Source organism: Spinacia oleracea, chromosome 5 (assembly GCF_020520425.1).
Source record: "Spinacia oleracea cultivar Varoflay chromosome 5, BTI_SOV_V1, whole genome shotgun sequence".
Taxonomy (NCBI): domain Eukaryota; kingdom Viridiplantae; phylum Streptophyta; class Magnoliopsida; order Caryophyllales; family Amaranthaceae; genus Spinacia; species Spinacia oleracea.
The window spans coordinates 122131969-122159113 of record NC_079491.1 but is presented as its reverse complement, the minus strand read 5'-3'; the positions used below and the strand labels follow the sequence as shown (position 1 = coordinate 122159113).

Genomic DNA, 27145 nt, shown 5'->3' with positions numbered 1-27145 from the left:
AGTAATTATTTCAAGTTCTTTAAATGAATATCAAGAAGCAAAGCTGTTGAATGTGCTTAAAAATTATAAAGAGGCAATCGGATGGACTTTAGCAGACATAAAAGGCATTAGTCCCACCTTGTGCATGCATAGAACATTTCTTGAACAAAATGCTAAACCCACTAGAGAAACTCAACGAAGGTTAAACCCTTCTATGAGGGAAGTTGTTCAAAAGGAAATTATTAAATGGATAAATGCGGATGTAATCTACCCTATTTCTGATTCTCAATGGGTAAGTCCTATTCATGTGGTCCCTAAGAAAAGCGGAATAACAGTTTTTGAAAATAATAAAGGCGAGCTTGTCCCCACTAGAGTTCCTAATGGTTGGAGAGTATGCATAGACTATAGGAAGCTTAATCAAGCTACTAGGAAAGACCATTTTCCTTTGCTTTTTATTGACCAAATGCTAGAAAAGCTTGCTGGACAATCTTATTTTTGTTTTCTAGATGGTTATTCTGGTTATACTCAAGTTCCAATAGCTTATGAAGATCAAGATAAGACCACTTTTACTTGTCCTTTTGGTACATTTGCCTTTAGGAGAATGCCTTTTGGATTGTGCAATGCCCCTGGAACTTTTCAAAGATGCATGATGAGTATTTTTTCTGATTTAATTGAAAAAGATATGGACGTGTTTATGGATGATTTTACTGTTTTTGGTGATTCATTTGATAGATGCCTTCATAGTCTGTCTCGAGTTCTGAAAAGATGTGTTGAAACTAACCTTGTATTGAATTTTGAAAAGTGTCATTTCATGGTTGAACAAGGTGTAGTTCTTGGACATATTGTAAGTGCTAAAGGTTTAGAGGTTGACAAAGCTAAAATTGATGTCATTAGTTCATTACCTTATCCTACTTGTGTTCGTGAAATTAGGTCATTTTTAGGGCATGCTGGCTTTTACAGATGTTTTATTAAAAATTTCTCTAAAATTGCACCGCCTTTGTGTGTTTTACTTGGTAAGGATGTTGCTTTTGGCTTTAATGATAAATGCAAGAAAGCTTTTGATGATCTGAAAGATAAACTGACCTCTGCTCCTATTATTAGACCACCTGATTGGTCATTGCATTTCGAAATCATGTGTGATGCTAGTGATAAGACAATAGGTGCTGTTTTAGGTCAAAAGAAAGATAAAGAGTCTTACGTGATCCATTATGCTTCTAAATCACTTGATCCTGCCCAATACAATTACACTGTTACTGAAAAAGAAATGTATGCTGTTGTTTTTGCTTTGGAAAAGTTTAGACCTTATTTGCTTGGCACTCATGTGATTATATATTCTGATCACGCAGCTCTTAAATTCTTGTTAAAAAAGAAAGAGTCAAAACCTAGATTGCTTAGATTGATGATTTTGTTGCAAGAATTTGACCTTGAAATTAGGGATAAAAAGGGTGTAGAGAATCTGGTTGCTGTCTTGCTGACCACTTAAGTAGGATTGTTCGTAGAGATGATTGGCCGTTAATGACCGAGTTCTTTCCTGATGAACAACTAATTTCTTTATGCCGTATTGATACTCCTTGGTATGCTGACATGGTGAATTACTTAGTGACTAGAACATTCCCTCCTACATTGTCTAGAGATCAAAAGGAAAAGATTAAATCTGAATCAAAGTATTATTTTTGGGATGACCCATACCTTTGGAAATGTTGTGCATATCAACTCATGCGCAGGTGTGTCGATAAATCTGAATTCACTTCTATTCTCAATTTTTGTCATTCTTTGGAAGCTGGGGGACATTTTGGTCCTCAGGGGACTGCATATAAAGTCCTTCAGTGTGGATTTTATTGGCCTACGTTGTTTAAAGATGCTTATATTTTTGTTAAGTCTTGTGAACCATGTCAGAAAACAGGTAATATCTCTAAGAGAAATGAAATGCCACATCATGGAATCATTGTTTGTGAAATATTTGATGTATGGGGCATTGATTTTATGGGCCCCTTCCCCTCATCCTTTGGTAATCTTTACATTGTTCTTGTTGTGGACTATGTGTCTAAACGGGTGGAGGCTATTGCCACCATAACTGATGATGCTAAGACCGTTGTCAAGTTTGTTAAGAGTTACATTTTTAATAGGCTCGGCATGCCAAAGGCCATAATTAGTGGTAGAGGAACTCATTTTTGCAATAAAACTTTGGGTGCTCTTCTTGAGAAATTTCATGTGACACATAGAGTAGCAACTGCTTATCCCCCTCAAACAAACGGTCAAACTGAGGTGTCTAATCGGGAAATCAAATAAATATTAGAAAAAATGGTGAGCCTAATAGGAAGGACTGGAGCCTTAGGCTAGATGACGCATTATGGGTCTATAGGACAACTTACAAAACTCCTTTAGGGATGTCACCATATCGACTTGTTTTTGGAAAAGGTTGTCATTTACCTGTGGAAATCGAGCATAAGTCTTATTGGGCTGTTAAGCAATGTAATATGGATTATGATTTGGCTGGGAAGCAGAGAAAACTTAGTTTGCAAGAGCTTGAAGAAATCAGATTAGAGGCTTATGAAAATTCTCAGATGTACAAAGACAAAACTAAGGCATTTCATGATAAAAGGATAGTAAAAACTACTTTTTCTGTAGGACAAAAAGTTCTTTTATACAATGCTCGTTTGAAATTATTCCCTGGAAAACTTCGATCTAGATGGCTTGGTCCCTTTGTTATTACTAATATATTTGATCATGGTGCAGTTGAGATTAAAAGTGTGGATTCCGGTAAAGTATTCAAGGTGAATGGTCACAGATTAAAAGCATTCTATGAGTATGAACAAGCAGGGATGATTGAAGAAATAAAGCTTTCAAAAGACTGAAGAATGTTATACGTTGAGCCAACGACGGGAAATAAAGGCGCTGCTTGAGAGGCAACCCAAGGCTTAGAGCTATTTATTTTCATTTTCCTATAATTTCATTTTTGTGTTTTCGTTTTTGTTTTTTTTTTCTTTTTCTCAGCTTTAGTTAATAACTTAGTTTTTAATTTTAGCTACAAAAAAAAGGTGGACAGGTTATTTTTTGTTCTTTTCTAGTACAGGCAGACCGAAACAAGAGGGACATGATTCCGCTTGCACCTGATGCTATTTTGTTTATTCTTTCCAAAGATTTGTTCAGGTCGTTTTAAACTCTCACACAATGCAACCACCTAACTTCTGAAATTTGTGATGCCATTATTGTGGGGCGTGCTACGATTTGCTGAGCAACACAGTTCTCATCAGATCTCTAATACAACTTCACACCAAATATGAAGATCTTGTTTTCTTCTGGCACCTCCCATAACCAGCTAAGTCTCTTCTAACTTTTCTACATTTTTTTCCATTTGGGACAATGCAAAGTTTCAGTGTGGGGGGGGGGGGGGGGGGGGGGGAGTGGTTAGAAATCGTCATTTTTAAACGAAATGCTGTCAAAATTTCAATACAAGTCTCTCTGTCATATTTAAGCATACTCAGTTGTACTTGTGACATAGGAAAATAAATGTTGGTTCTTTTGATTTCCGAACCAAATGACTGATAAGTGAAAAAAAAAAGTTTTATGGTTTTGTCACAAACTAGCTTGCATTGGATCAATATGAATGGTATTAAAGATTGCATAAACCCCTCTTTGACATGGTTTGTGCTGCATGGTTTCGCTTTCCCTTTGTGCGATGAAACCCAAAATGGAGGGCCACGAACCTCGTAAGACCCACTTCTTTATGTTCCTCCGTATTGATCGCCCAAATTGGGACTTGCATTTTAGCTTCCCGAGATCGATGACCAAAGTGTAGGGGAGAAATGATTGAGGCAATTTTTTTATTTATATAATTAGAGCATCCAGAATATCTAGGCCTTTTGTTATTTATTGTATTCAAAAAAAAATTCCATTTTCTTAGCCCTATTGAGCTTTAAACCTTTCTTGGCAAACGGTACAGTACAAGCCAATGGCCTATACCCGAGCTTAGCTAAATGGAGAACCGTTATTCGAGTTTTGTATAATTGTGTTGTTTGGGAGATTATGGAAAAAGTTGTTATTCAAAAAAAAAAACAAATACAAAAAAAAAAAAAAAATGAATAGAAAGAGTATTCATATGTATGAATTGTTTGAAGTTGCTGAAAATGTATTATTGCAAGGATAATGTTCACTAGTAGTATGATGTTATATGATGATTAAAGATGCTGGCAGCAGATAATTATGGCTGAATGTTGAGACAAAACATCACAAATGTCATGTTTTTATTGTTCATTTGCTCCTTTAGCTTGACTCTATTTAACACCACATTCCAAAATATTTCCCTACCCTTAACCTAAGCCATGTACAACCATATAAAAGTCATATTTGATCTCCTAAGTACACTTTTGATCCCTTAACGGTGGAGGGTAAGATTTTGTGCAAGTCCTGACGAGGGTAATCAAATTAAGTGAGGCATGAGCTAATACAGTTGCGCATCTATGAGGGAAGATTCAAACTTAGGGGAAAGGAAGCGGTAAGATTGGTTGATCAACTAGGGTGCTAAATGTTAGGTTATGATACATATAAATGATTATAAATCATGCGGAAATAACCATAAATGCCAGGATTCCAAATTAATTGCCACATAACAATTAGCATAATACAGATGCATACACTTTGTAGCGTGCCCTCCCTAGCTGCGCCCGAACCGAACAAGAACAATTCTTTAGGACTCCAAGTGTCGTCCCTCCGTAGAAAGTCCACAGCAAGTCCGGATCCGCCTTAAGATTGACTAACTAGAATCTCCCTCAAGGTACGAGAATTTTCGGCTATTATGGGGCAATTATTTATGGGGCAATTATTTGACTGAATTTTTTCTCTCAAAAACTCACTTTGAATACTTATGAACTAGGATCACATATTTATGGGGGTATGGAAAACAAATTGGAATCCTACTACGAAACTAATTAGCTTAATTAGAATTTTATTAAAACTCTTAATTTATCCTATTAGGATTAGGAAATCAATCATTATTCGAATCCTACTTGACTTAGGATTTGGATCCAACACAAACACACACACAAGAGCACGGCCCTTGCGGGCGTTCAGCCCACGCAAGCCTTGCGGCCCACGCGAGCCTCGCAGCCCACGCGAGCAGCCATGCTCGCAGCCTTGGTCTGGTGGGCCTGGCCTTGCGCTGGGCCTGGCGTGGCCTTGGTTGTCTTGTGTGGCGCGCTGGCTTGTTGGACGCAGGTCTGGCTTCATGATGGGCCTTCGTCTAGCAAGTCTCGTCCGATGCTAATTCGTACGACGCGCTTCCGATTAATTTCCCGATTCCGGAATTCATTTCCGATACGAACAATATTTAACATTTCCGATTCCGGAATTAATTTCCGTTTCGAACAAATATTTAATATTTCCGTTTCCGGAATTATTTTCCGATTCCAATAATATTTCCGATTCCGACAATATTTCCGTTTCCGGCAATATTTCAGATTCCGGCAATATTTCCATTTCCGATAATATTTTCCGCTACGTACCATGTTTCCGTTTACGGCAACATCTACGACTTGGATAATATTTATATTTCTGATACGATCCATATTTCCGTTTCCGGCAATATCATCGTTTCCGGAGTATTCATTATTTGCCTTTGACGATCTCAGCTCCCACTGAAACCAAGATCCGTCGATTCCGAATATCCATAGATGGAGTATTTAATGCCATTAAATACTTGATCTGTTTACGTACTATTTGTGTGACCCTACGGGTTCAGTCAAGAGTAATCTGTGGATTTAATATCATTAATTCCACTTGAACTGAAGCGGCCTCTTACCATTAAATGCATACTTGGACCAAGGGCATTATTTCCTTCAGTCTCCCACTTGTCCTTAGGGACAAGTGTGCATTTCCTAATTCCTTTGTTACTCGATGCTTGCTCTTGAACATAAGGTAAGAGTTGTCATCCTTATTATGTCCAGAGGTGTTTCTCGGTTTCAGAGTTCAACTAATCAAATAAACAGATAATCATAGCCTATGATTCATCTGAGCACGGCCATGCATTTTACAGTTTCTAGCTCTCCGAGTGGCCTTGTACAACTTTCAGCATCTCATCCCGATTTATGGGAGGACAATCCCAATCTTGTGATCTTGAGATTAGACTTCATTTGATAGGTGATTACCTGAACGTTGCCTTTATAGCCTCCTTTTACGGTGCGACGGTTGACAACGTCAAAGTAAGCAGTTCTCAAACAAGTAATCTCAAATCACACAGGTATTGAGGATTAGTGTCTAATAGTTTTAATGAAATTTACTTATGAAAGATTTTCATCTCTTACAGTAAAGTTTCATAGGTCTGTCCGATACTAGTCTTCCCAAAGTAAGTATCTATGCAAATGATTACGACATTTCCATGTCCACATAGTTCAAGAAAAAGAACTACTAGTCATCTTGCATTCTAGTGGTCTAACGTTTTCTATGCGTCCATCTTTATAGAAAACTCTGACCAGGAACCATTTTCAACTTTTGACATTCAAGTTCACTTGATAGACATTTCTTAGTCACATGACTGGTCCTGACAGTCTATCTTGAATGTATCGTCAAATTGAAGGGACTCATCATTTAATACTAAACCAAGATTAAATGGAATATGAAAATACATTTCATATATGATAAATGTTCAACCCTAATGTTTTACAACCATGGGCCTCAAACCCATCTTTAAAACAGTTCATGGAATTCAAAGCTATGCTTGATTTCCAGTGCTACAATGTGAGTGTTGCTTTTCAGTTGTTGCATAGGTTTAGTTATCATGCTTTGCCAATCTTAATATCCTTTTCATCGAGTGTTCTTCGAGATAGGATGATAAGATCTTTTGAGTATGTTTATTTTTGTAATCTAGTATTTCTTGCTTCAAGAGTGGTTCTACGCATTCTGCAATGAAGAATCATCAAGCCAGCAGACGTGTGATCTACCTAAGTTCAATGAAGAACTCTTTAACATAAACAACCCTGTTTTATTGCTTCTTAGTCAATAATTACTTTTACTTCAACTTTATAGGTTGCTAGTGACGCTTTGTTTGGGTTTTCCTATCCAAGCAGTTCACGGATATGTGGAAGACCTTCCAGCTGTATCTTAGAACATAGAAATTAATATTTAATTTCCCACGCAACAACTCATGGTCTCCAAACCATGTTGCCATTTCAAAACACGATGCTCTGTACCTCGTCCTTGCCAATGGTTAACTCCAAAGGGATCTTGCTTGATCCTTTGCCAGTGTTTATGTGTGTAGCATCAATATTTAGCATATCTTTATTTCCTTGAATCAAGAACTACTCTTATGTACCTTTTCAAGTACCATAAGTTTTTCTTCATCTCAATCTAGTTGATCTTTACTTAGATCAATAGAGATTGGTATATGTTCGTCATGCCTAAAGTCATACGATACGTTTTTGGCGATCCTCATATTATATTATACATGATAAATTCTTTTGCAGAATAATTCCCAATTGAATTCTATTCATGTAACTTTAGCTCGTCTAGTTTCAGTAGATACTAAATCCAGCTAAATTCATTGACATATAATATAGGTTAAGAATCTCACTTAGATCCTTTGATGTTTAACTTAGTAAATGCTTATACATAGTTCAAACATCCTTTACTTAGATTTATTCATATGGGTCGAATGTCTCCAATGGAGTCTTTCGTGTTTGATTTAGTAAATGCCATTACTTAATCCAAAACAATATTATAAGATCTTTGTACATAGATCTTAATACCCAGTGATGTGGGTAAAAATACCCTTGCTTACGTGGCCCAATTGCCGCTAGACACGTGGCACTCCCTAACTGGCTGGCCGCCTATTTGGCTGCCACTTAGAAGTCACCATGTGCTCCTGAGTGACTGACTTAATTACACTAACCCCTTTAAGGCCCAAGGCCCATAGAGAATTTGATGATGGTGACACATGTCACCATCTGGCAAACCAACCAATCATATGAGCTCACCTTAGGGTTTCCCCCAAAAAGGGGGAACTATAAGTATTCCCATTTCCCAAGAAATGGACAGACAATTCGAGAAAAAATAAACATTCCCAAGAAATGGACAGACATTTCTGTTTATTAATTACTCTTTCTTAAAACTCGTGTCTTATTTAAGCATCGGAGGGAATATTCCTACGGGAATATTCTTGCTTTGTAGGTGCGCCGCCGACGTGGACTGGACTCAACGCTACGTGGAACCTGATACCTCCTCGTCATCATCCAAGGAAAAACTCCCACAACATTTGGCGCCGTCTGTGGGGAGGTAAGGTAACATGGTAGACGTCCAGCACTTCGGAGACGGGCCCATCAGTCGAAACGAAAACGACGAGACTGCAATCAATGGTGGTCGTCCTCCTCGAGGGAGAGACGACAGAAGCAATCCATCTGTAGGACAGGGCGGTCGTCCTGAACCTACTTCTGAGCCGCAACTTGAGCAGGTTCAAGTAGACGATGAGACGGGTCAACCTTCGCTTCCTCCAGGCGGCCACTTGAGAGCTGATGCCGACACAGTTATGGAAGAAAATCCAGACTTGCCGGTGTCTGCTGGACAGCTTAAAGATATCTTAGCTGGCTTCAAGACGCAGATGGACACCCTACAAAATGAGATCAAAATTATCGGTTCTCAGTCTCAGGGGACGGGAATACCATTCTTTAATGGACTCACTCGGTCTAATGTCTGGCGGCAAGACCAAGCACGAAATGACGATCATGACAGACGCTTTGACAGAACCAGAACTTCCCTTCAGCCCATAGCTCCGCGTCGGGTTCTACCAACTTTTCGGCCTGAACCTGAACCGTCCAGAAGAGTACCGATCATTCAGCTGGATAGGCCTCAAGAAACTGAGCTGTCAGATACTGGTTCCACTCCCGTCATGCAAGATTCACCCCTCACTGCCCCTTCGCGCCGTCTCACCAGGACTCATGTCAGCCGTGCGGACAGCGAGCGGCGTAGAACATCCCAGAATAGGAGGCAGGACCCAATATGCCATATTCAGCAGGGAGTGGCCGGCATTATCCTTGATTACACCACTCCATTCTGTGCTGATATCATGAACGCTCCCAAGGAGCCTAAAGTGAAGCCGCCAGCTATTGACGCCTATGACGGCACGTCTGACCCTGATGTGCATCTCTTGGCCTATAGGCACCATATGTATGTCCAGGGAACTACCGATGCAACCTGGTGCAAATACTTCTCGTCCACTCTGAAAGGAGTTGCCTCAAAATGGTTCGAGAAGTTGCTCGCTGGAACGATCAATACTTATGCGGAATTAGAGATGTTGTTTTCTGCAAGATTTATGGCTTATAAAGAGGAGAAGAAGACGAGCATGCATTTGGGCCGAATACAGCAAGGGAAAGATGAGTCCTTGCGAAGCTATGTTCGACGTTTCAATTTGGAGTCTGGACAGATTCCAGACTTACCTGACGGTGTAGCCTTTGATAATTTCTTCAGGGGACTTAAGAAGGGGTCTTTTAAGTTTGACCTGGTTAAGAAAAGTGTTAGAACTATGGCCGACGCTCTACATGAGGCCGAGTCCTTCATTCATGCCACTGAAATCTGCTCCATCCCTAAAGAGTCTAAGGGAACAGAGACCACTGACCATCCGCAGCGGAAAGACAAATCGGATAAGAAGACCAGCCGTCCGAATGGGACATGGGCCATTGAAAAGAAAGGTTATCAGACAACTCAGTCCCAAGGACTGAAGAGAGGACGTCCCTATGATAAAGAAAGATTCGAGTACAACACTGACTTGTACACAATACTGCTAGATGTCAGTGATAGATATGAGATTGGTCGTCCGTTCCCCATGAAGTCGCCGGTGGAAACTAGGGACAGCTCTCTTTACTGTAAGTTCCACTGTGATGTAGGACACGAAACAAAAGATGCAAGAGTTTGCGGAGGGCTCTTGATGGGTTAGCTGCCAAAGGGTTCTTGAAGTCATATCTCAGTTCAAGTGCAGGAGGAAGTGGTAAGAAATTCTACAAGAAAAGCAAGTCACCGTCATACCGCCGTGACGGCAATGACACTGATCCAGAAATTGTGGCCGTCATTTCTGGGGGTCTGGCCGCTGGTGGCCCAACAATGAGAGGTCAGAAGGACTATGCAAGCCGATTGGGGCAGGTCATGTTGTCTGGAAAAGCCCCAATGGACCACTTCCCTAAAGTGGAGATTTGTGAATCAGACAGGGGCAAGATCGCCACTCCACACGACGATCCCCTGGTTATTAAATTGAAGGTAGAAAACCTCAAAGTAAGGCGTATATTAGTAGATACGGGGAGTTCGTCTGACATTATCAGCACAGCTTGTCTAAATCGTCTTGAGCATGACCCCAAGACCATTGAAAAGATACATTACCCAATCATTGGATTCGGAGGCGGCATAATTCATCCCCAAGGGATAATCACTTTGCCCCTACGAGTGGGAGGTCGGCATCAGAGCAGGAACCTGAACGTCCGATTTCTAATTGTGAAAGACCTCACAGCCTATAATATCATATTAGGGCGTCCAACTTTAAACCAGGCCAAAGCGGTAGTCGTCACTCATCTTATGCTTATGAAATATGTTTGCGATAAAGGCCAGGTCGGCACTTTTCATGGTGATCAACAGCTAGCAAGAGACTGTTATCTCACTACGCTAAGCCCCGAGGCTTGGGGAAAAACTGACGAAGCACGAACAAGCTCTAAAAGAAAGCTAGATGAGATAGAGGAGAAAGTCAAGAAAGAAACCTTCACCATTGCCACGGCGCACATGGAAGCCAGATGACCTGAGTCGGTTGGTGGACATTATGAAATCATCCTCGATGAAGCACGTCCAGATAGGACGGTGCCAGTAGGGGTCTCTCCTGACGACCAGCTTGGGGCACATTTGGTCACTCTCCTGAGAGAATTCCAAGACATTTTTGCCTTTGCTGTGGAAGAAATGCCGGGCATCGATCCAAGCATAGCCGTCCACAAACTCAATGTAGATGAGTCTTTAAAACCTGTTCGTCAGAAGAAGAGAAATCATGGGGAAGCAAGAAACAAAGCCGCAGCGGAAGAAGTTCAGAAGTTGTTAGAGGCTGTGTTCATTCGGCCAAGTCAATATCCAGATTGGGTGGCAAATGTAGTGTTGGTGCCGAAATCCAACAAATCCTGGAGAGTGTGTGTGGATTATACAGATTTAAACAAGGCTTGCCCAAAAGACAACTTTCCTTTGCCCAAGATAGACCGGCTGGTAGATTCAACGGCAGGTCATGCTTTGATGTCCTTCATGGATGCATACTCGGGTTTTCACCAAATTCCCATGTGGCCAGATGATCAAGAGAAAACGTCATTTGTTACTGAGCAAGGCCTGTATTGCTACAAAGTGATGCCGTTCGGCTTAAAGAATGCCCCGGCCACATTTCAACGTCTGGTCAACACTGTCTTCTCTGGTCAGTTAGGGCGCAATATTGAAGCCTACATTGATGATATGATAGTAAAAAGCAAGCAACGTGAAGAACACTTGGCTGACCTAAGAGAAACTTTTGAAACGCTCCGAAAATACCAGATGAGGTTGAATCCAAAGAAGTGTGTTTTTGGGGTGACAGCTGGAAAGTTCTTGGGATTCCTCATTGATGAAAGGGGAATCGAGGCCGATCCTGATAAAGTACAAGCAGTAATAGATATGACGTCGCCAAAATCAGTCAAGGAAGTCCAACGCCTGACGGGATGTCTAGCAGCCCTGGGGCGGTTCTTATCGAGGGCAGGTGACAAGTGTCATTACTTCTTCGGCACAATCAAGAAAAAGAGCAAATTTGAATGGACTGAGGCGGCAGAAACTGCCTTCGTCCGATTAAAGGAACACCTCCACACCTTACCTCGGCTTGTCAGTCCTCTCCAGGGGGAAACTTTGTATGTATATTTGGCCATTTCCGAGTGGTCCTTGAGTGTTGTCTTGCTGACTGAAAGGGAAGGAGTGCAACTCCCCGTCTATTTTGTGAGCCATGTCCTGCAAAACGCTGAATTAAGATATTCTCCAATTGAGAAGTTCGCACTTGCGCTGTTTATGGCCAGCAAGAAGTTTCGCCCTTATTTTCTGGCACACAAACTAGTGGTGTTGTGGGGTTTTTCCGGTGAGATACCTGGGAGGTTTCTTGGTAACTTTTACAGATTAAACAAGATTGTATTTTTATAGAGAGAGAAAGTAGAGAGAAGGCAGAGCAGTAATTGCTCTAGAATGTATTGATTGTGACCCCTTTTTCTAGGGAAGTGGGAATATTTATAGTACTAGGTTTTGGGGGAATGACCTAATATTCCCCTTACATGATTGGCTGGGGAATGGGAGGAGGACACGTGTCCTTTCTCCTTACAATTCTCTGGTCTCTTTTGGCAATAGTGGGCTGTTTGGGCCTATTGTGCTTAGTCATTCACTTGGGATACATACTAACTAAGCCCCTTTCCAGGTATAGGTGTTATACATACATTTATACACACTTAAATACATACATTGTAGATACCTAGATTAATACTCATGCCTCGGAGTAGACTTCGTATGATTTCTGCTTAGGGGGCGCAATACGTGCCATGTGTCACGTCCTCATTGGTACACGAAGGCACGGTAATTTTGCCCACAACATTTGCCCCTCAAGAAGGGCATTTCTGGAAACACATTCCGGGTATCGCTTCTTGACTCTTGTTTTGCATCTTCATCTTTGGGTCAGGTGTTGGGATGGTGACACGTGTCACCTTTCTCCATTTTGCCCCTCCCTATATATAGAGGTGAGGGGGGTAAATTTCATTTTTTACATTTCATTTTCACAGAGCTTTCATAGGCGATTTCCGGCGTGTTCCTACCACCATCAGGCGATTTCCGGCCACCACAAGACTCATCCTTTTCCTCGTCACACTCATCCTGTTCTTCGTGAAGTTCATCCCGTTCTTCGCGATACTCATCCTGTTCTTCACCAAGTACTTCGCAGATCTTTCAAGGTTAGTTTTCGCCATTTTTGTTATCCTCTTGACATTTTCTCTTTGTTAGCGGCCGACCTCTTAGTACTAGGTAAGGGTTTAAAGGTTTTATTTAAGATTTTTCCGCCGTTCATCTTTTGTCGGGGCGGACGTCCAATCGCGTCTTTTTCTTCATTGTTGGTCACCCCTAAGCCGTGCTTCGTTCACTATGCAGAAGGCATGGCTAGAACCAAGCAAACGGCAGATCCGACGCGCCTGCGCTTGCGGGAAGAAGCATCGACACCTCCTAGGGAGAGATATTCTTCCACCGCCTCGGCAGTCGACGAAGAATTTGCCGAACTCTTTCAAGAGATCGACGAGTACGTCGAGGCGGGGGAGCAGGCGGCAAGCTCGTCGGAGGGTACAGCGAGCCAGGCAGTGGGGGAGCCAAGCGTCGCTCCATTGTCATCGGCCGCCGAGGAACAAGAAGCTGCTCCCCAGCTTATTAAGCCCAGAGGACGGGAGGAGGCCCAATTGCTTCCGTCAGAGATTCACCCAGACGTGGGCTGGATGCGGTGGCTAGACAGGCATGGAGCCAAGATGAGGGATGACCTCTGCGTGGGGGAAGGGTACCAAATGCGCGTGCCGGCCGGTCTGGACTCGACCGTCAGCCTGCTTGCCGAGGGAGAATTCCCTGTGTACGCCGCGTCAATCAAACTCGGCATGAGATTCCCTCCACACCCCTTCGTTGTGGAGGTGTTAGATGGTTTCAATATTGGGGTGGCCCAGCTGACCCCCAACTCATGGGCGGATATCTTTGGCTACATTGCCAAATGTGCACTGAACGACGTGGAGCCGTCCTTCAACGCCTTTCTGCATCTGGTCTCCCTCTCTCGTTCCCCCAGTGCCGCCAAAGGGTGGTTTAATCTGAGCAGCCGTGGTACCTACCAGACAGTGGTCGGCAAGCTCAGCAAGTGGCATATGTGGAGGAAGAGGTGGGTCGTGTTTTACACTGACGACCAGGAGATGTATGAGAGAATGAGCCGTTGGAACTGTGACGCCAACTTCATGGATCGTGACGAGCCCCTTCCCCCCCTTACTGCCGAAGAGTGGGATCAGATAATGGTCCTGTTCAGGGCCAACACTTACCACTTAACAGTGGATAAGAGTTTCCATGTGCCGGCCGAGTGGTTGCCGCACATTAGCCAGTTTCGGAACGAGGCCTTTCTAGCGGCCGTAGGCTTAGGATATTCCATGACTCGAGGTTGTATGCCAATTTATGTGCCGTTCCGCGTTGGTCTATTCATTTTTTCTAACTTTGGATTTCTTTTGTTCACAGAGGAAGGAATGAGCAAGCTATCGGCGGCGGATATTGGGAAGGGCGATATGACCGATTGGATGGCGGACATCTATGAGGCCAAGATGCAGAAAGCCAAGGCCGAGTTGGAGGAGAAGGTGAGTATTCTCTTAGGTTGTTGTTTTTTTTTTTTTTTTTTTTTTTTTTTTGCAAGTTAAACTTCTCCCGTCCAGCGTCTACAGTGGACGTCTTTTTAGTGACGAGCCGATATCCTGATATCTGACCCGTGTTTGCTAAGGTAGGCCTCGTCACTTTTTATTGACGGGCCCCTTAGTTAGTGTTTTTTCAAGTGACTCGTGATTGATAGGGTACGCCTCGTCATTTTTGGGACGGGCGTCCTTTTTAATGACGAGCCACTTTTCTGCGATTGACTTGCACTTGATAAGGTACGCCTCGTCATTTTTAAGACGGGCGTCCTTTTTAATGGCGAGCCACTATTTATTGAGTGACTTGTGATTGATAAGGTACGCCTCGTCATTTTTAAGACGGGCGTCCTTTTTAATGACGAGCCACTATCTTGTGAGTGACTTGTGATTGATAAGGTACGCCTCGTCATTTTTAAGACGGGCGTCCTTTTTAATGACGAGCCACTATCTTGTGGGTGTCTTGTGATTGATAAAGTACGCCTCGTCATTTTTAAGACGGGCGTCCTTTTTAATGACGAGCCACTATCTTGTGAGTGACTTGTGATTGATAAAGTACGCCTCGTCATTTTTAAGACGGGCGTCCTTTTTAATGACGAGCCACTATCTTGTGAGTGACTTGTGATTGATGAGGTACGCCTCGTCATTTTTAAGACGGGCGTCCTTTTTAATGACGAGCCACTATCTTGTGAGTGACTTGTGATTGATGAGGTACGCCTCGTCATTTTTAAGACGGGCGTCCTTTTAAATGACGAGCCACTATCTTGTGAGTGACTTGTGATTGATGAGGTACGCCTCGTCATTTTTGAGATGGGCGTCCTTTTTAATGACGAGCCACTACATGGTGAGTGACTTGCGATAGATGACGAGGCCTAATATTTGACTGTCCTTTCTTTTTTAGCAAGCTAAGGACGCGGCTAGGGCGTCAGGGAAGAAGAAGGGGACGACTCTGTCCCAGCTGAAGAAGAGAGCTGTGCCGGCTGGCTCGGAGACTCCGAGTACCTTCAAGAAGCCAAAACCCCTACCTCGCCGTCTCGTGAAGAAAGACGAGTCGAAGGTTGCTGAGGGGGGATGCCCTGATGACGAAGAGATGGGCGTGGACAAGCCGTCTCTGGTGGTGGACTTGGTGGAGGACCCTCTTTCGGGAATCCCGGCCGACGTCCGCTCTCAGATACCGGCGGAGGTGGCCCGCCGAGCTAGGTCTTCGGGCGGTAAGTATTATTCGAACGTCGTTCAGACGTATCGAGCCTCCTCTGGCAGTTCTTCTTACTCTCCGCGTCATCCTAAGGCCATTGTTTTTCCTATAGCCAAAGACAAAGGGAAGGATGCAGCTGCTGCCGAGGATGAGAACGTACCTGCTACTCCACACTATTCGTCAAAGGATAGGGTGGCTATATGCCGCAAGGTTTTTAAGGCCGTCCCCGCTGAGTATGTTGCTTCTCTTCCTGGCCGCAAGACTGACGCCCAGTTTGGTGCGATCCAGGCCACTCTTCTCGACGTAAGTCTATTTCCAACTTGCTTGTACTTGTCTTCCCTTTTAGAGTCATTTACTAATATGTAGCTTCTTCTGCAGTTGTTCTGCCGCATGGAATTCTGCAAGAGCTGGAAGACCCGCACTGCTGAGGAGCTCAAAGCTCAGGTGGCTGAGTCCACCCACCATGGTGACTATGCGTTCAAGTCCATTGAAGAGGTCCGCCTGCAGATGCAGACGACCATAGACCTTCAAGCGAAGGAGGTGGCTGCGTTGAGATCTGACAAGGCCGAGCTGCTTAAGAAGATCTTGGCGCAGGACAAGGACATGGTGGCAATGGTCGAGGAGGCCAAGACAGCGGCGGCGGAAATACGGGCGCTTCAGGACCAGTTGCGGGAGTACCCTCAGGTCAAAGAGGCGGCTGAGGAAGCCGAGCATCTTCGTGGGGAGCTAGAGACGGCCAGATCGCAAGTTCGCACCTTGCGTGAGCGTCTTCTGGAATCCTATGATCAGGGGGAACAAGCGACCAAGGACGCTGTTAAGCACGCCTGGGAGAGCCACATGTCAGAGTATGATCTTGGGTGGTTCCAGCGGCGAATGGAGCACAGTGCCGCTGTGTTGGCTGCTGAACGTCTTGGTCAGCCGCCCCCTGAGTTTGTATCATCTGATGACGAGGACGATGCCGCCGCCCCCTGATTTGCTTCCTTTCCTATTTTTTTTAAAAAAATTTTATTCAAGCGTTCCAGTGCCTAAGGGCAAAAACAATTATGTTGTAAAGTTTTGGCGCTGATGGCGTCTGTATCATTGTGCCTGCTGAGCACACAACAATTCTCTTTCTTTTTCCTGGTCAGGAATTCTGAGCTACTTTCACACGCCTTTCTACGGGCGTTGTTTTATAAGTAAATAGGTTTTTTGATGTTTCTCCTATCTCGCATTTACTTGCTCTTCATAATTTGATTATTCCTTGATCAATAGGCTTAATAGGCTTAATCAATAGGTATGGTTGCCAAGGTGCATCCGAGTGTACACTAAGCACGTTAATGCCGCAGGCAACTGAGTAGGCGCTAGGCCCTACTTTGGTCGTCACTTTCTTTGGCGAGCGTGTCTATAACGATATTGATTGGCGCAAGTCAATCAACAGGTATGATTGCCGCTAGACATGCTCGTCAAATGGACTGTACAGCCAAACGTTCGTGCCACCTAACTTTGATCAAACAACCTTTGTTTCGAAGTTAATCGTGCCGCTGAACTTTTGAGCGGACAACCTTTGTTTCCAAGTGGTTGGTGCCGCTGGCAACTGAGCATGCGCTAGGCCCTACTTTGGTCGTCACTTTCTTTGGCGAGCGTGTCTATAACGATATTGATTGACGCAAGTCAATCAATAGGTATGATTGCCGCTAGACATGCTCGTCAAATGGACTGGCCGGCCAAACATTCGTGCCGCCGCGCTTTTTAGCAAGCAACCTTTGTTTCGAAGTTAATCGTGCCGCTGAACTTTTGAGCGGACAACCTTTGTTTCCAAGTGGTTGGTGCCGCTGGCAACTGAGCATGCGCTAGGCCCTACTTTGGTCGTCACTTTCTTTGGCGAGCGTGTCTATAACGATATTGATTGACGCAAGTCAATCAATAGGTATGATTGCCGCTAGACATGCTCGTCAAATGGACTGGCCGGCCAAACATTCGTGCCGCCGCGCTTTTTAGCAAGCAACCTTTGTTTCGAAGTTAATCGTGCCGCTGAACTTTTGAGCGGACAACCTTTGTTTCCAAGTGGTTGGTGCCGCTGGCAACTGAGCATGCGCTAGGCCCCACTTTGGTCGTCACTTTCTTTGGCGAGCGTGTCTATAACGATATTGATTGACGCAAGTCAATCAATAAGTATGATTGCCGCTAGACATGCTCGTCAAATGGACTGGCCGGCCAAACATGCGTGCCGCCGCGCTTTTTAGCAAACACCCTATGTTTCAAAGTTTGTTCATGCCGCTGGTCTTTTGAACGAACAACCTATGTTTCAAAGTTGTTCATGCCGCTGGACTTTTGAGCGAACAACCTATGTTTCAAAGTTGTTCATGCCGTTGGGCTTTTGAGCGAACAACCTATGTTTCAAAGTTGTTCATGCCGCTGGCACGTATTATGCTGTACTGGTCGGCCAGCGGCTTGCTTATATTAGGAGGGTAGTTGGATAGGTGATCAGCCTACAACTTGGTGCTAATCTGGGCCACTACTTAGGCTTCAAACAATTAGTCTTGCTGAGTTTTTGCTAATCTGGGCCACTTCTCAGGCCGTCATACAATTAGGCTTTTGTTATGCATTGGAGTGTATATGTTTATATTCATTGTGCGAACAATAAATATTACGAAACAAATAGAGTAGTATTATTTATAACTTTGCAAGGCGAATTTAGCCGGTTACAAAAGTAATTACTACCCTACTATGACCATTAGAGGCCGCCCCTTGGGCAATGGATCGTGGTAAGTAAGACAAGGCTTAGCACATATCTAGAAGAAATATTTCTTGAGGTTGTCGGCATTCCAAGTGCGTGAAATAGGGCGGCCTTGCATGTCTTGAATGCGGTAGGTTCCATCTCTAACTTCATCATAGATCTCGTAAGGTCCCTCCCAAGTGGGCGTCAGCTTACCTTGTTCATTTGCTCGTCCTGTGGACTCCATTTTTCTGAGGACAAAATCTCCCACTTTGAGCACTCTGTTAGAGACTCTCTTGTTGTATTCTCTTGCCATCCTTATCTTGTACAGCTGTTGTCTGAGCGCTGCATTTCCTCTAACCTCGGGCAGAAAGTCCAAGGCTGCTTTCATTGTCTCCCAGTTAGCATTTTCGTCATACAGCATGACTCTCAACGTTGGCTCACACATTTCTATGGGTAGGACAGCCTCGGCGCCATAGGCTAGCAAGAAGGGTGTTTCACCGGTTGAATTCTTAGCCGTGGTGCGGATGGACCATAAGACATTTGGCAGCTCATCAGCCCATAGACCTTTGGCTTCGTCAAGCTTCTTTTTAATTCCTTCAGAGATAATTTTGTTGAACGCCTCAACCTGACCATTGGCTTGGGGTCGTCCGACTGATGCAAAACAGGTGTGTATACCGTGATCTGCCAGCCACTCTTTCAGCTTAGGCGTCTCAAACTGGGGCCCATTATCGAAGACTATAGCCTGTGGAATCCCAAAGCGAGTCATGATGTTCTTCCAAATGAATGCTCTCACATCAGCCGTTTTTATGTTTTTGAGCGCTTCTGCCTCCACCCATTTGGTGAAGTAATCTACGGCAACGATGACATAACGCCTTCCTCCTGGTGCGGTCGTGAATGGGCCTAGGAGATCCATCCCCCATTTAGCAAATGGAATTGGGCTTATAATGGGCATCAGAACTCGTGCCGGTTGATGTATTAGGTGAGAAAAGCGCTGACATTTGTCACACTTCTTGACCAGTGAGATTGCGTCCTCCTTAAGGGTCGGCCAGTAATAGCCGGTTCGAAGTGCCTTTTCAGCCAAAGCCCTTCCACCAATATGCGAGCTGCACAACCCCTGATGAAGGTCTTCTAAAATTTCCTGCCCCTTCTCAGGTGTTACACATCTTAACAAAGGACGGGAGTAGGCCTTTTTGTAGAGGGTGCCGTTCCACATTTCAAACCAAGAACATTTCTTTTGAAGTTTTGCCGCTTCCCTTGAGTCTTCGGGCAAGACTCCATTCATTTTGAAGTTTACTATGTCATCCATCCATGTGGACGTTCTGTCAAGAGTTTCCACTTCCATTTGCTCAACACTTTTGTGCTCTTTTACCTCCCAGAACACGTGCCGAGGGGTATCACAAGACGCGGAACTTGCCAACTTTGACAGGGCATCAGCTTGGTTGTTTTCCGAGCGAGGGACTTGCCTTACTTCAAAACTTTTCAGTGGCTCTACTTCCTGATGGACGGCCTGCATGTATTTGACCATAGTCGGATCCCTAGCTTCGTAGGTCCCATTAACTTGGCTCACAATCAGTTGGGAGTCAGATAGTGCTACAATCTCCTCGGCGCCTGCCGCCTTACACATTTTAATGCCACAAAGCAGGGCTTCATATTCGGCTTCATTATTTGACGCCTGGAAGTTAAATCGCATAGCATATTCAAAAGTATCTCCTTCTGGGGAGTGACAGATTATCCCTGCTCCACATCCATTCTGTGTGGATGAGCCGTCTACATGCACTGTCCACACTGTGCTTGTATTCTTGGCAAAGTCTGGCCTCGTCATTTCAACAATGAAGTCGGCACATGCCTGCCCCTTGACAGCTTTCCTCGGCTCATAGGTGATATCAAAGGCGTTCAGCTCTATTGCCCAATTCAGCATTCGTCCTGACGCCTCCAGCTTTGTGAAGGGCAGTTTGAGCGGCTGATCGGTGTAGATCACTATTTTGTGAGCTAAGAAATAAGGACGGAGCTTTTTGCTGGCCATGAACAGAGCTAAGCCAAACTTTTCCACTGTAGGATATCTAACTTCAGCATTTTGAAGAACATGACTGACAAAGTATACCGGCATCTGTATTCCCTCCCTCTCTGTCAGTAGAACGGCACTCAACGAGTGCTCGGACACGGCGAGATACATGTACAAAGTCTCTCCTAGCAAGGGACTAACAAGACGAGGCAAGGTGTGTAAGTGCTCCTTTAATCTGACTAATGCCGCCTCGGCCTCGTCCGACCATTCAAACTTGGCCTTCTTTCTGACAGATCTAAAAAAGTAGTGGCACTTGTCTCCAGCCCTGGAAAGGAATCTGCCCAGGGCGGCCAAGCAACCTGTGAGCCGCTGGACCTCCTTCACTGTCTTTGGTGAGCTCATATCAATTACTGCCTGGATTTTGTCTGGGTTGGCTTCAATTCCTCTTTCATCAATCAAGAAACCTAAGAATTTGCCTGCCGTCACCCCGAACACACACTTCTTAGGATTCAACCTCATGTTGTAAGCTCGAATAGTCTCAAATGTCTCTCTGAGATCAGTTATATGCGCCGCCCTCAGCTTACTTTTTACGATCATATCGTCAATGTAAGCTTCAATATTCCTGCCGAGCTGCTTAATGAACACAGTGTTAATAAGACGCTGAAAAGTGGCCGGTGCATTTTTTAACCCAAACGGCATCACCTTGTAGCAGTAAAGGCCTTGTTCAGTAACAAATGACGTTTTCTCCTGGTCGTCAGGCCACAACGGAATCTGGTGAAACCCTGAGTAGGCATCCATAAAGCTCATCATGGCATGCCCCGCTGTAGAGTCGACGAGCCGGTCAATCTTGGGTAATGGGAAACTGTCCTTTGGACATGCCCTATTGAGGTTGGTGTAATCAACACACATTCTCCAGGTACCATTAGGTTTTTTGACGAGGACCACATTAGCAACCCAGTCGGGGTACTGACTAGGCCTGACGAACCCAGCCTCCATCAACTTCTGTATTTCCGCGGCTGCCGCCTGATTTCTATCTTCCCCATGGTTCCTTTTCTTCTGACGAACCGGTTTAAAGTTTGGGTCCACATTCAGCTTATGGACGGCCACAGCAGGGTCAATACCCGGCATTTCGTCCACCGTGAAAGCAAAGATATCTTCAAATTCTCTCAAAAGGTGGACCAATTCTGCCGCCAGCGGGTCGTCAGGAGAAATCCCGATGGGCACTACTCTGTCAGGTTTGTCTGTGTTTAAAACCACATTGAAATGGGCCCCAACAGGCTCTGGGCGTCTCTCTTCCATGTGCCCTGCTGAGATAGTTAATGTTTCTTTGACGACCTTGGGTTGCGTGTCGCCACATTTTCGTTTGTTGCTCGACGTCCCTTTCTCTTCACCCGTCCCCCATGCTTCTGGACTCAAGGTGGTTAGGTAGCAATCTCTAGCTTGTTGCTGGTCACCATGTATAGTGCTGACGCTCCCATCGTCACAAATGATCTTAAGAAGCATCAGATGAGTCACAATGACAGCCTTTGCCCTGTTCAACGTGGGACGCCCCAAGATGATGTTATATGCCGTCAGATCTTTCACTATGAGAAAACGGACATCCATTTGCCGAGATTCCTTTTTATTTCCCATCCTCAGAGGAAGGGTAATTATGCCGACTGGGTGATTGACACTACCTCCGAAGCCTATAATGGGATAGTGGATTTTCTCAATTTTTGAGGGATCATGTTGCAGCCGATTCAAGCACTCTAGACTAATTATGTCCGACGAACTTCCTGTATCAACCAAAATACGCCTAACCCTTAGGTTAGCAACTTTTAACTCAATTACCAAAGGATCGTCATGCGGGGTGGAGATTTTCCCACGGTCGGCCTCGCCGATTTCAACTTTTGGAAACGGGTCAACTGTGGCCTTGCCGGACAGCATCACTTGTCCCAATCGCTTGGCATAATCCTTCTGGCCCCTCATGGTCGGCCCGCCGGCGGCCAATCCTCCTGAGATGACTGCCACGCACTCTGGGTCGGTACGATTCCCATCTTCCTCCAAGGGAGGGGATTTGTTTTTCTTGTAGAAGGGTTTGCCAGAACCTCCCGTGTTCCTGCTGATATAACTTTTTAAGAACCCCTTGGTGGCTAGGCCATCCAATGCCCTTTTCAAGCTCTTACATTCATTGGTGTCATGCCCAATGTCACTGTGAAAGTGACAGTACAGTTTGGGGTCCCTACTTTCTGGTGGTGACTTCATGGGAAATGGACGATCAATGTCATATTTGGACCCGACGTCCATCAGGATTGTGTACATGTCTGTGTTATACTCGAAACGCTCCCGATCATAAGTTCTGGGCCGTTTCTGACCTGCCGCTCCGGGGGCCCTGTCTGATTCTTTTGCAATAGCTCACGTCCCGTTAGGCCGGTTCTTCTTTTCAAATTTCTCCTTTTTTGCCGCTAGCTCGGCGTTATCACTTCCTCTGGGGTCTTTCGGGACGCTGCAAATCTCTGTTGCATGAATGAAGGCCTCCGCCTCATCCAGCACTTCTGCCATTGTTCGGACGCTTTTCTTTACCAGATCAAACTTGAAAGAGCCCTTTTTAAGCCCTCGAATGAAGTTATCGAATGCAACACCATCTGGCAAATCCGGAATTTGCCCTGCCTCTAGATTGAATCTCTTCACATAACTCCTCAGGGACTCGTCCTTCCCTTGCTGAATCCTACTCAGATGCATGCTCGTCTTCTTCTCTTCCTTGTGAGCCATGAACCGAGTAGAGAACAATAGCTCGAGCTCCGAAAAAGAGCGAATAGTTCCGGCTGGAAGTCTCTCGAACCACTTAGAGGCTACTCCTTTGAGTGTGCCCGGGAAATACTTACACCAAGTTGAGTCAGTTGTTCCTTGGACATACATGTGATGCCGGTAAACCAAGAGGTGCATGTCCGGATCTGTGGTACCATCGTAAGCATCAATGTTGGGCGGCTTGACTTTGGGTTCCCTCGGGGCTCTCATGATAGAGTCTGCAAAAGGGGTGGTGTGCCCTAGGGCCATGTTGGACACCCCCTCCTGAATGTGATATACAGGGTCTTGACGCCTGGAGTAAGGTAGCCGCAGGGAGGACTCGCGTCCGCGAGTTTGACGGGTTGGACGGGTGGCCCCTGGACGTGCCTGGCTCAGATGCGTATAAGTTGGATGAGGGAGAGGTCTATCCGGCATGACGGGGGTTGACCCAGTGTCAGAAAGTTCCGACTCAGAGTCGGGCAACTGCTCTGCGCGTGGCTGCTCACGTCCTCGGGACGTTTCTCCGATCAGCCGCCGTGGCATTCGGCGTGGTAGGTAAGACATGGTCTGATTTGGCTGACTTGTTGGCGGCTGTCTCCTTAGGTCCTCGCCTGTCAGCCTGGTCCAGACATTTGGGGGGCGCAAAGAAAGTGTTGGCCTATTGCTTGCCGGCCTCTCATGATTTGCAGCCACAGCAGTGGTGTAAATCAGCATACTCTTCTGTACCTCAGCATTAACTGTCTTCCCTACGTCAGCTTGGAACTCAGCCAAAATAGCCCGAAGAGCACCCACAGAGACAGGCATATCAGGGTTCTCCTCTATTACCGTATCCACCCGAGGATCCAGGTGTCCTCCAGGAGGGGTGCGATTGGCCTGGTCGTCCTCCTCGCTGAGCACCTCTACCTCGGCAGTGTGACGAGGGGTGTGCCCGGCCGCAAATGTACGTGCGGCATCTTCAGTGATTCTTGTGGCCGGCGTATGATGTTCAGTCGGCATTTCTCTTTCGAGGGGTGGCCGCTCTACGCGTGTAGGCCGCCCAGCATCGTTGTCCTGTCGTTGATCTTCCATGTTACCGTACCTCCCCACAGACGGCGCCAAATGTTGTGGGGTTTTTCCGGTGAGATACCTGGGAGGTTTCTTGGTAACTTTTACAGATTAAACAAGATTGTATTTTTATAGAGAGAGAAAGTAGAGAGAAGGCCGAGCAGTAATTGCTCTAGAATGTATTGATTGTGACCCCTTTTTCTAGGGAAGTGGGAATATTTATAGTACTAGGTTTTGGGGGAATGACCTAATATTCCCCTTACATGATTGGCTGGGGAATGGGAGGAGGACACGTGTCCTTTCTCCTTACAATTCTCTGGTCTCTTTTGGCAATAGTGGGCTGTTTGGGCCTATAGTGCTTAGTCATTCACTTGGGATACATACTAACTAAGCCCCTTTCCAGGTATAGGTGTTATACATACATTTATACACACTTAAATACATACATTGTAGATACCTAGATTAATACTCATGCCTCGGAGTAGACTTCGTATGATTTCTGCTTAGGGGGCGCAATACGTGCCATGTGTCACGTCCTCATTGGTACACGAAGGCACGGTAATTTTGCCCACAACAAGTGGTATACACAGACCAGCCTTTGAAACAACCCCTTACCTAGACGCTGCCGGACGAATGCTGAAATGGGCAATTGAGCTAAATGCATTTGATATCTCATACGAGCCTCGAAAAGCTATCAAGGGACAAGCATTTGCTGATTTCATTGCAGAAATGACGAGGCCGAATTTTGAAAAGAATGTGACGACTCGCTGGACAGTCTATGTAGATGGCTCGTCAACCCAGAACGGGTGTGGAGCCGGCATAATATGTCAGTCTCCTGAAGGAGACAAGTATGAATATGCCATGAGATTCAACTTCCAAACTTCCAACAATGAAGCAGAGTATGAGGCTTTGTTAGCCGGTATAAAAATGTGCAAAGCCGCTGGAGCTCAAGAGATACTCGCCTTCTCTGACTCTCAGCTCATTGTGAGCCAAGTATGTGGGGACTATGAGGCAAGGGACCCTAACATGATCAAATATATGCAGGCAGTGCATCAAGAAGTAGAACATCTAAAGAGCTTCGAAGCTAAGCAGATTCCCAGAACGGAGAACAATCAGGCCGATGCCCTGTCGAAACTAGCTAGCTCGGCTTCTTGTGATACTCCGCGTCACGTGTTTTGGGAAGTGAAGGATAAGCGAAGTATTGAGCAGGAATTGTGCGCTCCTATAGTAGCTGTCCTGGATCGGTCGTCAACATGGATGGACCCTATCATTGCTTACAAAATGGACGGTACGCTTCCAGACGATTCAAGTCTGGCCACCAAAATACAAAAGAAGAGTTCTTGGTTTGAATGGTGGAATGGAGTTTTGTACAAAAGGTCATTTTCCAGACCTCTCCTGCGGTGCGAAAGGAAATTCTAGACGATTTGCACCAAGGATTATGTAGGTCCCACATTGGAGGACGAGCCCTAGCAGAGAAAGCTTTGCGAACTGGTTATTACTGGCCCACTTTGAGAGAAGACGCCCTAGCCATGGTGCAAAAATGTGACAAGTGCCAACGGTTTGCTCATCTCATCCACAGGTCGGCCCAGCCACTCACTCCTATTATGAGTCCCATTCCGTTTGCCAAGTGGGGGATGGACCTGTTAGGGCCATATACAGCGGCCCCTGGAGGCCGGCGCTATGTGATAGTTGCTGTTGATTACTTTACCAAGTGGGTTGAAGCAGAAGCTCTCAAGAACATAAAGACAAGTGATGTGAGGGCGTTTATTTGGAAAAATATCATGACTCGCTTTGGAATACCACAAGCTATCGTCTTCGATAATGGGCCTCAGTTTGAGACGCCTAAACTGAAGGAGTGGTTAGCAGATCACGGCATACACAGCTGTTTTGCCTCAGTAGGACGACCTCAAGCCAATGGCCAAGTCGAAGCATTTAACAAGATCATCTCTGAGGGGATAAAGAAGAAACTAGATGAGGCCAAGGGTCTATGGGCTGATGAGCTGCCAAACGTCTTGTGGGCCATCCGCACCATGGCCAAAAACTCAACCGGCGAAACCCCATTCCTGTTAGCCTATGGTGCGGAGGCCGTGTTGCCCATAGAAGTGTGTGAACCTACACTAAGAGTCATGCTATATGACGAGAATGCCAACTGGGAAATGATAAAGCTGGCCCTTGACTTTTTACCTGAAGTGAGAGGAAATGCAGCATTGAGGCAACAACTGTACAAGATAAGGATGGCGAGGGAATACAACAAGAAAGTCTCTAAAAGAGTGCTCAAGGTAGGCGACTTTGTTCTCCGAAAGATGGAGTCTGTGGGACGAGCCAATGAACAGGGTAAACTGACGCCCACTTGGGAGGGACCCTATGAGATCTATGACGAAGTCAGAGATGGAACCTATCACATTCAGGACATGCAGGGACGGCCTATTTTACGCACCTAGAATGCAGACAATCTCAAAAAATACTTTTTCTAGGGTTTATTCTGACTATCTTTTATGAAAGAATCTGTGGTCTAGACAACGGCCGCTAATGGTCCTAATGGAGTAGTAGTCTCTCTTGTAACCGGCTAAATTTGCCTTACAAAGTATAAATAATACTACTCTTGTTTCGTCCTATTTATTACTTTCTACTAATCTAACATATGCATGCAAAAAGCCTAATCGAATAAGGGGCCTAAGAAGTGGCCCCAGATTAGCACAACATTTACAAGCCTAATTGTTTGAAGCCCAGTGGCCCAGATTAGCATCAACATAGGCTGATCACCTATTAAATTGTAAAAATCGTTCCCGAAAACACGAGCGTCTAAATTATTTAAGGCAAATAGGTTCATTCCCTATATGCCACGGCAACAAACGTGCCGTTTCACATTGACGACGGGGGCAAACCCCCACATAAGTCAAACACTGCGGCATCAAATATGCCGCGCCCACTTTGTGACGGGGGCAAACCCCTCACCATTTGTCGTTTTTTCAAAAAACGTGAAAATTTTCTAAGGCAAATAGGTTCATTCCCTATATGCCGCGGCAACAAACGTGCCGTTTCACATTGACGAC

At 45.0% G+C, this 27145-nt stretch overlaps 2 protein-coding genes across 3 annotated transcripts; both read left to right on the top strand.

Moving 5' to 3' along the window:
- The first annotated feature begins 12939 nt into the window (after positions 1-12939).
- On the top strand, positions 12940-16812 carry LOC130461090 (uncharacterized). Of its 2 annotated transcripts, XM_056829021.1 has the most exons (4): positions 12940-14342; positions 15289-15598; positions 15695-15885; positions 15961-16808. In XM_056829021.1, the coding sequence occupies exons 1-4, from the start codon at positions 13128-13130 to the stop codon at positions 16552-16554; spliced, it is 2310 nt and encodes a 769-aa protein (XP_056684999.1). In that variant the 5' UTR covers positions 12940-13127; the 3' UTR covers positions 16555-16808. The 2 variants fall into 2 exon arrangements, with proteins under 2 accessions (XP_056684999.1, XP_056684998.1); XM_056829020.1 differs by having other exon boundaries at positions 15289-15885; positions 15961-16812.
- Positions 16813-24725: 7913 nt separating this feature from the next.
- On the top strand, positions 24726-26662 carry LOC130461835 (uncharacterized). The gene is made up of 4 exons (XM_056830065.1): positions 24726-25435; positions 25537-25846; positions 25925-26329; positions 26609-26662. Exons 1-4 carry the CDS (start codon positions 24726-24728, stop codon positions 26660-26662), a joined length of 1479 nt encoding a protein of 492 aa, XP_056686043.1.
- Positions 26663-27145: the final 483 nt, after the last annotated feature.